The sequence below is a fragment of the Topomyia yanbarensis genome, chromosome 2 (assembly GCF_030247195.1).
Source record: "Topomyia yanbarensis strain Yona2022 chromosome 2, ASM3024719v1, whole genome shotgun sequence".
Lineage (NCBI taxonomy): Eukaryota > Metazoa > Arthropoda > Insecta > Diptera > Culicidae > Topomyia > Topomyia yanbarensis.
Window position 1 is genome coordinate 428,040,344 of NC_080671.1, and position 14,313 is coordinate 428,054,656.

General features: G+C 43.9%; 1 protein-coding gene across 2 annotated transcripts in view; it reads right to left on the reverse strand.

Annotated features, from left to right (window-relative positions):
• LOC131685346 (adenylate cyclase type 6) overlaps positions 1 to 14,313 on the reverse strand; it is a 539,597-nt gene that overhangs the window by 88,010 nt on the left and 437,274 nt on the right. For both annotated transcript variants that reach the window (XM_058969007.1, XM_058969006.1), the window contains exon 6: positions 11,693 to 11,879. In XM_058969007.1, coding sequence (XP_058824990.1) covers positions 11,693 to 11,879 — 187 coding nt within the window. The remainder of the gene's footprint in view (positions 1 to 11,692; positions 11,880 to 14,313) is intronic.

Below are 14,313 nucleotides of genomic sequence, written 5' to 3' on the forward strand. Positions count from 1 at the left end.
AGAAAGCTTATAAAAGTATTTTCATCTTAGGCAGAATACGGGAAGTTGGGGTTTTGGGACAATTTGTCGTTCGTATTTCAGTATTTCAACTATTCTTGATATTATCTCGACTATTCTTCAATAAATGTACATGCAATGCAATATTTTTAATGTTGAAACACTCAGTAACTGATCCAGAAGTTGTTCATTATTGGTGAAATACAGGAAGTTTTGATTCAGAAATCTTATTGCATTAATAAATACCTGAATTGCTATAATTTGCTTATGAAGTCGTATGTAAAATATCATCTAAATTTCATGCAGCTTTTGGTTCCATAGTAACAGGTTGGTTATTGTGGTCACATAGGAATTTTTCATATAAACCGGTACAATCGTAATACCTCATAGGTTAAACATCTTTTGAAATGAACATCAAATTAATTTGATTCGCTGAGAATGAATCGAAGATTTTTCCATATATTGTCCACTATCAGTAATTCCGGATGTCCCGGGTCCTGGGCATATTCCAGAATTAAAGCCACTGATGACAACCAATTTTCACTTAGTATCAAATGGAAGGTTTAATATGAAGTTGGGTGTTGCACCCCCCATCCACCCCTCCCTCTCTTTCATCTCACACCCCTCTCCAGCTCTCTTACACCAACCCTCCCAACTCAGACCAACGTCACACCCGCATTCGCTTCATCCAGCCGTAGAGCAAAGTATGTCAGGTTGTTCCTTACTTCTCACACGTGATCCCTAAAAGTATTTTAAACTAAAAGTATTATTTATCGTTAAATAGAGTTATTATGTGCGATATAGTGATAAAAATGTGAAATCGAGACTAAATGTCAAAAACTTTAATGCTTATGAAATTTTCCGGTAACGGATCTATTTTTATTGTGTTTCTGAGGATTTTTCACGTTCAATAAGGTACAGTTTATTAAAATTGAGTGAAGAATATTAGAGAAATATGCACGAGAAACTGCAAAAATTCAATATGCATGACAAAAAGCCCTATAACCCCAACTTCTCGTATTCGGACAATGGTTAAAAAGGTTCCGTTCGGTTTCGGAAATTTTATGACGTTAGAAAAACTGCAAAATATGTATGATTTGTACCACGGAGCAGAAAAATGATAAAAATAGGGGATTTTGGGGACAAAATTTCCCAGTGCCCCACTTTCCCATATTTTGCGAGAAACAGATATATCTCATCTCAAATACTAAGGTACTAATACTAACTTCCTTTAAAAAGAGCTCTGAATTGTAATTTTCTGAGTGCTACTTCAAAACTTACAGCATTTAATATATTTTTCCATAGCACCAAGTTCAAAAATTTCAATCGAAGTGGGTGGGGGTTAGAGATGGGCGAAACAGTTCACTTCGAAGAACCATTCCCGACTGAACAGTTCTGTAAAAAGAACTAGTTCAGATGAACCGTTCTTCCGTTCAGCTGATAATTTACTTGTATCTAGCGAATGTCTCTCAAAACATTCGATTCTTGGAGAGGAACCAAACAGATGCTGCCCAAACTATTATACCCCTGTATGCTTAACAAGTTCATCAAGGGTAGCGATTTCTTCATGATGTATAACTAGAGAAATAGAGAATGTGATGAGTCGTTCTTCGCCGGTTCCATTCTGGGAGAGCACAGAGAGCGGTTTGTGGGACGGCAAGTCGGTTCATTTTCATTCGTTCGCCTAAAAATTGGTCCGAGAAATTCGCCAAACGGCTTTAGGTCAGGTTCAGTTCATTCGCTTTGAAGAGAATTGAGAACTACCGTTCTTTTAAAAAGAACTTCCGTTCGCTCATTCTCTTCGAAGAACCAGTTCACTTGAACCGTTCGCGAACGAATGGCCCATCTCTAGTGGGGGTCCTAATAATGTGAAATTTGGCATCTGAGCTTACTTTGACATTTGTCACAATATGAGGAGGGGCCTTTGAGAATTGAATAAAAAATAATTTTGCGATTACCAACTGGCCATATGTAAGCTGTTTGTTCACCGATTTCAATTTTTTCCTTATTGGATAGGTATATCTTCTACAAAAACGGTGGGAAAAAGTAATGGAAAATAAATAAGTGTATCCGAAGTAATTGTAAAAACAGTAATTGTAATTTTTTGAGAGAATTTAAATATGTTGAAAAATATTTGCAGCCATCAATTACAACAAGTATAAAGAAAATGTATACTGAAATCAATTACAATCTATTGGTACATGAAAAGGTATACGTCAACGTTTTGAATTCGAAGTTTTTTACCAACCAAATTAAATTTCTGCACTTCTGTGTATTTTTGTTCATTTTTTGAGAAAATATAAAAATTGATCGTTCATAAATTTTATCCGAAATCCAATTACAATCTATTGGTGTATAAAGAAGTATAAGTCATCGCTTTTAATTCCAAGTTATTTGCAAATTAAACCAAATTTCTGCAGTTCTACGTATTTTTGACTATTCTTCGAGAATATACAGGAATTTGTTCATTCAGAAATTGTAGCCGCCATCAATTACAATCGATTTGTGTATAAAAACTATAGGTTATCGCTTTAAATTTAAAGTTATATGACGAATATTTTAAAATGTTTGAACTTCTTCGTATTTACTGAATTTTTCCTATTACACACAATTATTTTACTGTATAGATTTTGTTGGCTATTTTCGGCAAATTTGAAACTAAGAGAAACGAAAGCAATGAAATTGAAAGACGGATAGGATAGGCATGATCGAAAGGAAATGTGAAGAATTCTTTGCCTTCTGCAGAGTAGGAGTTGGGCGTTGCACCCAAGTCTACCGCATGGTAGAACATAACTCATCATCATGTTTGCCGGCGTCGGCGGTAAAACATGATGATGAGTTATGTTCTACCATGCGGTAGACTTGGGTGCAACGCCCAACTCCTACTCTGCAGAAGGCAAAGAATTCTTCACATTTCCTTTCGATCATGCCCATATGAGCCAGCCTAGTTCTAGTTTTCCGTTCTAAGTTTATAACTGATTCGCTCTAGAATACCTATCCGTCTTTCAATTTCATTGCTTTCGTTTCTCTTAGTTTCAAATTTGCCGAAAATAGCCAACAAAATCGATACAGTAGAACCTTGCGGCAATTAAAACATAGTAACACACAATTATTTTGTAACTTGCATGCAATATTACGTTTCTTCGCGTTTGTACGAAACATTTTGATGTAATAGTATCCATAATATGTAATTCGCAAAACTATTTAGTAAACACGTTACATTTCAAGCCGTAAAACGATACAAGGCGCAAATAATTTTAACCAAACGTGTGCCACGTGTGCGTTGTGAAAATCTACTGCCTAAAACCTCAAAAAAGCATAGTTACTTTGTAACCAACGGGTTTCAAATTCTCCAATTCGACCCAAATCAAAATGAAAATTTGTTCTGCTTTATATATTTGTTTTCAATTTACTTGAGAGTGATAATTATATAAAATTGAATTTAGCAGAATCAAGGGGCAAACTTTGATCGAAATGCTTGAATTATATAATTATTAATGAATTTACTAATCCATAATTTTAAAATTTAGCTAGGTATAATACTAAACCATGCGCCAAAAAATAAGGAAAGATAGCGAAGTAATCACTCTCAAAAGAACAATACAAGCAAGGATAGAATAACCGTCGATTCAAAAGTGATCGTAATTGAATATTAGGATGGCTACATACGAAACTCTGCGTCTACGGGATGTAGAACCACGATTAATATAGTAGGTGGGTTTCGTTGCGTTCAGGATGTGAGAGTGAGAGTTCCGGTGTGGGGGAGAGACCGAGGGCTATAAAAGGAGATGAAGTGATGTGGGCAGGCCTCTTTTAATAAGTACGACACTAAAGTGATGGGAATGCGGTCCCTCGAGCGCGGTTTAAGGTTAAACCAAAAAGCTACATTCGGGCGAAACTTAAGTGAAATGTGCCATCAAAAATCACCGTTGTGATATAGTGAGGCGGGATGTTCGCAGAGTGGTGTCCTTTGGACGAAGAAAAGCGCGGCTATCAGGACCGGCAGTGAGCGTGTCGCAAAGTTAGAGGTCCAATAGATAGACGCATACCCGAATTAAAATTTCTAGTGTCCGCTCGAGTATGCCCTGATCGTACGTCAACACACGATCCCACTTCCCGTTGATCGATCACCCCGCGCGAGTGACCATACCTCGTCGATCTCGCCATTGAGAGCGATGTGGAATACAGTTGTGAAAAAAGACACGTTGGTCCCAACACTAAGAAGCCTGACTTCACACCCTGTCTCCCCCTCGTCATCACATCAGCAACCACTACTACGGTGGTAGTCCGATCCAGCTATCTCACACTATCCGGTCATAACTCCGCTAGCGAATGACGGATCTCAATAGTGGCATGTCTGTAATAATATACGTACATGGAACTATTGAGAACCAGATCTACAGGTCCAAAGCCCTGGTAAAGGAGGATGGTTGTGATGATCTGGGCAGAGGTCACCACGTAAAGCAAGGTAGGTCATAACCCCAATTCCAAGGCGTGAAGCGACCCGTGCCGAGGGATGAGTGATCGAGGGGGTGAAAAAGATGCTCGATCGTTAACGGAGCCTGTGGGGTACCTGGGCAACCCCCACAGTAAGCGTCCCTTACCACGCTAATGCGGAGCTCTGGCGTGGCGGACATTTATTCTCGCGCTACTCGTGGGATTTGATATAGAGAGCAAAAATAAAAACAACAAACAATCGGAGGTGCCAAACCCCTTTGCTAGAGGTGGTTTGGCGAGGTCTCCCCCCCGTGGGGAGAGTAGTGGAGCGATGAGTGCTGCATCTGAAAGCACCAGTGACCCCCCAGCAGCGGTAGGCAATAGCCCTACCAACGCACCGGACGGGCCATTATCGGCGATGCGCAAAGTGGTGGAGCAGCTCGATGCAATAATCGAGTACACTAGCGCAAAGCAAAATATAAGCAAGGAGTTAAAACAGAGTCTCCTGGAACTCCGAAAAACTGTTCGTGTCGCAAGACAGAAACAGCAGGCTTATGCTAAGAGGGTGGAATGTCGGGAGAAGTCCGACAGAGAAACCCAGACAGTGGCCTCCAAGAAGGAGGGAAAAGAGAAGGTCGATACGGGCACTCAGACAGTGCCCTTCACCTTCTATGGAGCAGCCACGTCGCTTGAAGCGGCGGCCGAGTTCCCCTCGAAGGGAAAAGGCAAGGGTAAGGGCAATCGCAAGACGGCGTCGAACGCGAAGCGCCCTAGGAAGTCGCCAGGCGAGGGTGCAAAAAGCGACACCACACGGCGTGCAACCGTTAAGGTCAAACGCCGTTTGGGCGAGGTAAGCGAGGGCGAGAGTGACCTCGCTGAGCAGAGCGTTGGTACCAGCAACCCGGCGCGACCGGGGCAGGGGGGCCCAAACCCCTGGACGCTGGTCACCAGGAAGAAGCCGGCACCGACACCGCAGGTACCGCGGCCCGCGAAGAAGGCCAAGGACAGAGGCGAGGCCTTGTGGTTGAAAACCGACAAGGACAAATATGCCGATGTCCTAAAGTCGATGAAGGCGGCCGAAAGCCTTTCGGCCCTTGGGCAAGATGTGCGTAGCGTGAGACGCACCAACACGGGAGAAATGCTTCTGGTGTTGAAGCGAGGCGCACAATCTAGTGCGGTATACAAGGCCTTGGCCCAAGAGGTCCTTGGTGAGGGCGCCCAAGTCAGGTCGCTAGGGGCGGAAATGACTCTCCAGTGCAAGCACTTGGACGAGTTCACGACCGCAGAAGACGTCGTCGCAGCCGTTAAGGAGCATTGCGACGTCACAATCGAGCGGGCCTCTGTGCGATTGAGAGATGGACCCTCTGGCACCCAAGTAGCCTACCTCAGGCCACTGAAGGCGGATTCCAAAAAGGTAACCGAGAAAGGGAAGCTGAAGATCGGTTGGTCGGTATGCCCTATTAGTATACCCCAGCCGCCTTCAGTGGATAGGTGCTATCGGTGCCTTGAGTCCGGCCATAAATCTTACGAGTGCAAAGGCATAGATAGGAGCAAACTATGTCGTCGCTGCGGCGAGGAGGGACATAAAGAGCGGGGGTGCACTAAGGCACACAAGTGCCTTATCTGCACCGCTAAGAAGCAAGCCCATAAACATGCTATGGGCGGACCTTCGTGTCCCTTCAGTGAGTTAAATAAGAAGAAGCCGTGAACGTCACACAGCTAAATCTTAACCATTGTGCAGCAGCCCGGTCTCGGAGTCGAGGACAGATGTCGCCCTCTTATCAGACCCGTACCGCATCCCTGCCGGCAACGGCAATTGGGTGTCGGACGGGTCTGGAATGGTGGCAATCTGTACAACGGGACGGTTTCCGGTTCAAGAGGTAATACACCCCTCCGCCGAGGGTGTGGCGATTGCCAAGATCAATGGTGTGTTCTATTGCAGCTGCTACGCCCCACCAAGGTGGCCAATAGAACAGTTCTACCAGATGATCGACAGGCTCTCGTCGGACCTAGTGGGCCGGAAACCGGTAGTCATAGCGGGATACTTTAACGCTTGGGCAGTGGAGTGGGGCAGCCGCTGTACAAATAGCAGGGGTCAAGCGCTAATGGAAGCGCTTGCGAAACTCGATACTGTGCTAGCTAACAATGGCTCCGCTAGTACATTCCGTAGAAACGGAGTGGAGGCGTGGATTGACCTAACATTTGCCAGCCCGAGTCTGGCTCCAGGCATGGAATGGAGGGTAGACGAAGGCTACACCCATAGCGATCATTTAGCAATCCGCTTTAAGATCAACTATGGTGTGCAGCATCCGAGGGCGGGAGATCCCTGTCAGGTACGCGGGTGGAAGTCCAATCACTTCGACAGCGAAGCTTTCACCACGGCCCTGGGACTGGAGGCCAACACCGACAGTCTAAGCGGGGATGCGCTGGTAGCTGTTCTATCACGCGCGTGCGACGCCACTATGCCGAGAAAAACACTGCCAAGAAACGGTAGATGCCCGGTATACTGGTGGAGTGCCGAGATTGCAGCTCTACGGTCAGCCTGCCTCAGAGCTAGACGTAGGATGCAAAGAGCTCGCACCGAGGATGGAAGAGAGAACCGCCGTGAAGTGTTTCGAGCTGCGAAATTGGCCCTTAACAAGGCTATTAAAAGCAGCAAGAGAGCGTGTTTCGACAACCTGTGTGAGAGTGCCAACGCGAATCCGTGGGGTGACGCCTACCGGATTGTGATGGCCAAGACCAAAGGGGGCTCCTCACCCCCAGAACGGTCTCCGGACCGGTTGGCAACGATTATCGAAGTACTCTTCCCGTCTCGGGCCACAAGCCCCTGGCCACCTGCACTACGAGACAGTGCGGGCACGGTCGAAATGGTGGCTCCAGTGACGAATGAAGAACTACTCGCAGTGGCTAAATCCCTAGCAATGAACAAAGCTCCAGGGCCGGATGGAGTTCCAAACAACGCTCTCAAGGCAGCGATCATAGCGAACCCGAACATGTTCAGGCTAGCTATGCAGAGATGCCTTGACGAGTGCCGTTTCCCCGATAGATGGAAAAGGCAGAAATTGGTGCTGTTGCCGAAGCCTGGGAAGCCGCCAGGCGACCCATCGGCGTACAGACCAATCTGTCTGATCGACACGACTGGCAAACTGCTTGAGAGGATCATCCTCAACAGGCTCACCCCGTACGCGGAAGGTACGGACGGTCTTTCAAGCAACCAGTTTGGCTTTCGGAAGGGTAAGTCCACAGTGGACGCTCTCAACTCAGTGATAAATACTGCCGAGATAGCGATCCAACGAAAAAGGCGAGGTATTCGATACTGTGCGTTAGTGACACTTGACGTGAAGAACACATTCAACAGCGCAAGCTGGGATGCCATCGCGCTCTCGTTACACCGGCTTAGCCTACCGGTGGGTCTGTACCGGATCTTGGAAGGTTACTTCCAGAACCGCGTACTGCTATACGAGACCGATGCCGGTCAGAAAAGGGTTCCGATTACCGCCGGAGTCCCGCAGGGCTCGATCCTAGGCCCGGTGCTATGGAACCTCATGTATGACGGGGTTCTAAGACTGAAGTTTCCTCCTGGAGTCAAGATCGTCGGCTTTGCTGACGACGTAACCTTGGAGGTCTACGGGGAGTCAATTCCTGAGGTAGAACTAACCGCAGAACACGCGATCAGCACGGTGGAGGAATGGATGAGCGCGAGAGGCCTGGAGCTCGCTCATCATAAGACGGAGGTAGTTATCGTCAACAACCGCAAGTCGGCACAACATGCAGTTATCCATGTGGGAGAAGTCGCGATCACTTCACAGCGAAGTCTGAAGTCTCTCGGAGTCATTATAGACGACAAGCTGACCTTCGGCAGCCATGTCGACTATACGTGCAAGAGAGCGTCGACTGCTGTTGCGGCTCTATGGAGAATGATGTCCAACAGCTCAAAGGTGTGCGCCAGTAGACGTAGGTTACTGGCAGGCGTTGCCGTATCTATCCTCAGGTACGGCGGTCCGTCATGGTCAAGAGCACTGAGGGTAACCAGTTACCTACAGAAACTGGAGAGCACCTACCGCGTGATGTGCCTCAGAGTGATATCTGCCTACCGCACGGTATCACACGATGCATCCTGCGTGAAAGCGAGCATGATGCCAGTCGGGCAGGTCATTCGGGAAGATGAGGAGTGCTTTGAGCTACGTGGAAATAGGGGAGCCCGCGAGCGCACCAGGGTGACCTCGGTCGCCAGATGGCAGCGTGAGTGGGACAACTCCTCGAAAGGTAGGTGGACCCACCGGCTGATACCTAGCATATCGAGCTGGGTGGGAAGACCCCATGGGGAAGTTCACTTCCACCTGACACAATTCCTGTCAGGCCATGGCTGTTTCCGTCGGTACCTCCACAGGTTCGGGCACGCGGAGGTCCCAGTCTGCCCGGACTGCCCAGGTGTAGATGAAACTGCCGAACACATACTGTTCGTATGTCATCGGTTCGACGTCGAAAGAAGAGCAATGCTTGACGTCTGTGGCTGGGACACAACCCCTCATACCCTTATTCAGCGGATGTGTCAATCGGTGGAGAAGTGGAACGCAGTCTCGGCTGCTACCATCCAGATTGCCAGTAGGCTACAGGTAATCTGGCGAACCGAGCAACAGACGGCGGGCACGGCTAACTAGTGATTGGTTAGCTGGAGCAAAAAAGGCCAAGCGCAAAAAAGGGAGTGAATGGTCTGTTCATGCCGAGGCAGGTTTGGCGCAGCGAATGGCAACCGCGTAAGGGGTAAACCCAGCCACCCCGAAGCAAGACAGAAGAGTGAGTGTATAGGCGTATAAGTGGACTGCCTCATGCCAAGACGGGAGGGTCGTAGAGTAGTATGTTGGAACTTAGCTATCGATACCTCATGGCGTGGCAGAGGAGTGAAAGGGTGAGCATCCAAGTCAGTCTCACACGGCATGTTAAGGGTGAGCATAAAAGTCAGCCTCACAGGTATGGTAGAGGCTAGCACAAAAGTCAGCCTAGCAAGGAATGAAAAAGGTGAGCACACAAGTCAGCCTCGCAAGGAACGTAAAAGGTGAGCACAAAAGTCAGCCTCATGTGGGAGTGTTTGAGAGTGAATCAAAGTGTGATTGAGAGAGCACCCAAGTAAGCCTCATACAGGATGTATTATCGCGTGAGTGAGAGTGAATGAGTACATATAGTACAGCCATCCCCCCAGAAGTAATACCGAGAGGTAGTTCCTGGGAGGAATGATGGCGGAGCCCAATGGAGTTTAGTCGGTATTAATGGCTGGTCACCATTCGAGTCCAACACGCCCCCAGTGCACCCCGTGTGGTAGATTGGACCCTACCAATAGCACGTGTACTGGGCTAGGACGTAAAGGTCTTCTCCATTGTAAAAAAAACACTATCCGGTCATCGTGAACTCTAAATTTTGAATTTTTTTCAATAATAACCGTAAAATGCAGTTTGTTCGCGCGCGCAAGTCTGAATTCTTCGGACACTTCTAAATCACTTATAACTTTCTAACGAAAAAGCGCGAACTAAAAACGTATATTTGCGGAACGAAAGAATGTGTTTATCACGCGACGGTTTATTTCATCTGATTTGATCCCTTCTACATACATAGATCAGCTGGCCGGCTGACGGATAAAGCACGACGGCAAAAGGCCTATTCGCACTAGATCGGTTTCTACCTGCACTCGTGGAGTGAAACAAATCAAGAAGTGGTATGGGAAGGAGTAAGATCGCACTGATCACAGATTATGGATGCACAAGATTTTCTGATTTTGACTATCGTTTCTCGCTCGATCACAGTTAAACTAGTTTCTTACATAATCGGTTCCGAAAAAGATCATTGTGAGGTCATTTCGGAGAAGGTAAGTGCCAATCTGTCGTTCTATCTCCTAGTTTGCCCTAAGAAAGAGTAGTTAGCCGGGAATTGTTTAAGTTCATAAAAAGAGAGAAAATTAACTTCGTTTCAGCTTAACCGAGTGTTATTTCCTATGAAAGCTTGTTTACTTTTCAGGTGTCGAACACCTGGAAATGAATTTCGCAAGACAAAAGTGAGGAAACGTTTGTTCTCCTCGAATTTGCAGAGTGAATATACCAGTGGCGGATCCAGGGGGAGGGTCTTGGGGGTCCGGACCCCCCCCCCCGTAAATTTTTAATTTCTTGAGAAATTTTTAAAATGTTTCTATTTTAAATTCATTCTAAGTTCAAAATCATTCCAAACCAGATTCGATTACCAAAACCGATTTTAATTAAATGAGGGTATTAAATATTACGCATTGTACAATGAACATTTCAAAGTCGAAATTTTGGACTCCCTCCGAAATTTTTTTCTGTGTCCACTCCTGATAAGATACATATCAAATCTGATAATACGAATTGTTTCGAAGTAGAAACACTACCAGTTCACGTATGTCTAGCGCCAGCCACACTAGTAGCAATGCGAATCCAAATTTAATCACCGGAAGAAGCTTTCCAGCGAGATATTCTACACCTAACCAGTTTCAAATTTTCATTTCATTCAACAATCATTCAGTTTGAGTGGATGTTCATGCTACACCATTCAATCCGCTGCAATGTTCGATGCAGAAAAATATCATCTCTCCGGGTATCAATCAACCACAATAAACGTACCGCACTACATTCAACTACATAACTAGCACTGACACTGAGCTACCATGCGTTCCCATCGTGCCTGCTTTCTGCGGGAACGCTAGGTACTTTGTTAATTGAAGCCGATTGCAAAACCCAGTCACTACCAGTGCATCTGCGAAGCCTACTGATTCTGCGAAAAACTAATATCACAACAATGTTCTCAGATGTCGGATGCCTCGTCGCACCACCATGTCCGGTACCTTGTGTGCTGCCTAACTTGTGATGACGTGACGAGCGTGTCACGCCAGACGGGCTAGGATGGATACGACAAAACAATGCAACTCCTTCTCCACCACAACGGACGGAGACGGGGTTCCTATAGTAACCAACCCTTAATGGAAAATGTGATAGGTAAACGTGGATAAACTGTCGCACCGAGCGTTACTCAGTTTTTCCCCCTTGCTCAAGCCACCCGGTGAAAGAAAAACGAACCGACATTGTTGAAGTTAGCAAAGTTGCAAGATGAAACAGTAAAAAATATGGTGCAAAAATAATAACATAATCAAAGTGTACTTTTCCCCTTTTACTATCACCAGCCAAGCCCACAAGGTGTTTCTCATTATTTCACAATTCCAACGAGGTGTTACGGAATGAACAGGACAGTAACTTACCCAGCGCGCCCCGAAGCCGGTCGGTGCCATTGAACCCGTAGCAGCTTTGGAGCGACTGCTGCAGGATGAAGGTGAACACCAGATGTATTAACGCTAAGATGAAGATTAATCCTAACAGGAGCCACACGATGTGCACCGCATTGCTCTGGTTCATGCGGAGAAAGTAGCGCTGATACAGCATCTCCACCTGCGAGGGGCGAGAGAGATGGGGTGAAAAAAGATGGTTAGATATAGAAAGTAGGATTGGTAATGTAACTGTGGTAAGATGGCTGAGCCACCAACTATGTGCTGTACGAGTGACATGTTTGATGTCGGGCTACTAATTACCCCGGGGAGATTTGATGTGATAATCAGCTTAATTGCTATAAGAGTTGAATAGAGTATGCTCTTTCATGTTTCGGATTACTTTACAAGAGACAAGATTAAACTAAATAAATAATACGATGTAGTAGGTTCCTTTCAACGTCGGATTTAACACATACACTAGAGTAACAAGAACAAAAATATCCCCTTCGGCCCACCCGTGAGTCGATTCCTAGTCCCACTAGGAGTGTTTGCTCCGAAGTTGATGCAAACAAGTCTAGCTGACAATTTATATGGAGAAAACCTACTATTTTGCCTTTTCACCGCTAGGTGACACTGTACTCATCACTTTATCACCGCAAGTGAAAATAAGAAGGATAATTTGTTTTTATACAACTTTGTCGAAGAAAGCAAGTCACTTCTACTTCGTCTCATCAGAATCCGTCACTAACTTACCCAAGTAACAATTGAAGTTTTATACCACGCTACAAGTGCAATCTAAGTTTTATGAATGGCTATAAAACTATCACAAAACCTCAATTGTTACTTGGGTACTGACGGGACCAAGCTAGCGCCGGATTGACGCTAGCTCCAATAAACAGAGACACAATTTGTGTTTCTGAGCAAACCACTAGTCAAGCGTGATGTTCCAGCAAGAAAATGAGCTCATTTTAAGCGGGACATCACGCTTGACTAGGGGTTTGCTCAGGAACACAAATTGTGTTTCCGTTTTTTTTAGGAGCTAGCGTCAACCCGTCTAAGTTAGTGTCGGATTCTGATGAGATGAAGTCGAAATGCAAATTCCATAGCTGATTTTTTTCTCTGTACGTTCTTTGATTTTCATTACATAATAATGCAACGGATGTCACAATTCAATTAGGGTTATCTTTGAGCACAGATCTGAAGATCTACAAGCATAACCCAGAAAGTAAATTTAGCAGGAATTTTAACTTTTAGCTAAAACATAATAACTTAGCTTTACAATATGTTTTGGAAAGTTGTTGTACTTTGCAAGACAGAAGCTAGAATGTTCTTATTTCAGCAAGATTTGAAATTAAACTCAACAATTCGAGGTAGAGCTTGACTATCTTCCATGAAGTTGTAGAACAACATAATTTAAAAAATATTTCTGAAGACACGCAAGCTCTATCTGTATACAACTATACTTTCCGGTCTTTTTGTGGTTTTTATTTTACACTGAAACACCTTTTGGACAACTTGAAGATTATTTTAGGGCGCATAATTCGTTTTTATACACCAACTGCAAAAAAATTTTCGTTTCAAAGTTATGAGAGCTTTTAATATAAAAAATACAATTTTTTCAAATAGCATTATTTTCGATTCGGGCACTTAACATTAAATACCGTTCCTGTGATATGAAATATCATGCTGTGTAGTATAGATTCCCAAAAAATGGTAAATACGGTGGTACTTCGAATAAACTGAATAAATTAAAGAATTAAAGAAAAATAATAAAGCAAATAAAAATTTTAAATAAATATGAAGCAATAAAAAGTTATTCATAAATAAAATTAGCTCAAATGAAAATTAGACAATATTAAAAAAAAGTTAAGAAATTAAGGGATTCAATTAAATTGTTTCAAGCCAACAAACTATCATCCAATAATAAAAATAACTGACTAAACCGAATTAATAAAATGAAGCCACTGAGTAAAATATATGAAATGGAAAAAATTAATAATTTAATAAAATGATTAAAATAAATTGAATAAATAATATGAATAAAACAAAAAAAATTAATTAATATGATATATAATGCGAATAATATGGATAAAATTGACCTTTTCATACGTAATATTTTTCTAGCACACTTTTTCTTAAAAAGTGTTAGAGTAAAGAAACGCGAAAAACCTGTTTTGATCAAGATAGATGCTTCTTTAGCATTGTTAGAAGCTGCTCAATTTTTACATACCAATCCTTAATACAAATCTCCTGCAACGTTTTCAATAGTTCGATTGGTCAGAAAAGGTAGCGGAAAGCAGTCTAAATTGATAAGATTTATCAGTTTTCAAAAATATTTGAAAATAAGGAAGATATATCAAAATTTAATTTTTCACTGATAACTGAAAATATCTCTGGCAGCACTGCTCCAGTGCAATCCAGTCAGAACAATTGCAATAACTTCAGTTCTACGGATATTTCTTGTAACTGTTAGCGCTCAAATAAACGATAATAGTCACAATTATTAGTTTTACTTTTTTGTGAGGACGTCTTGTGTAACCTCAAAATTTGGTGCTTTTTTTAAACGCTGTTGTTCATAATTAATTGGGTAAGCAGATGGGTAATAAAACCAATGA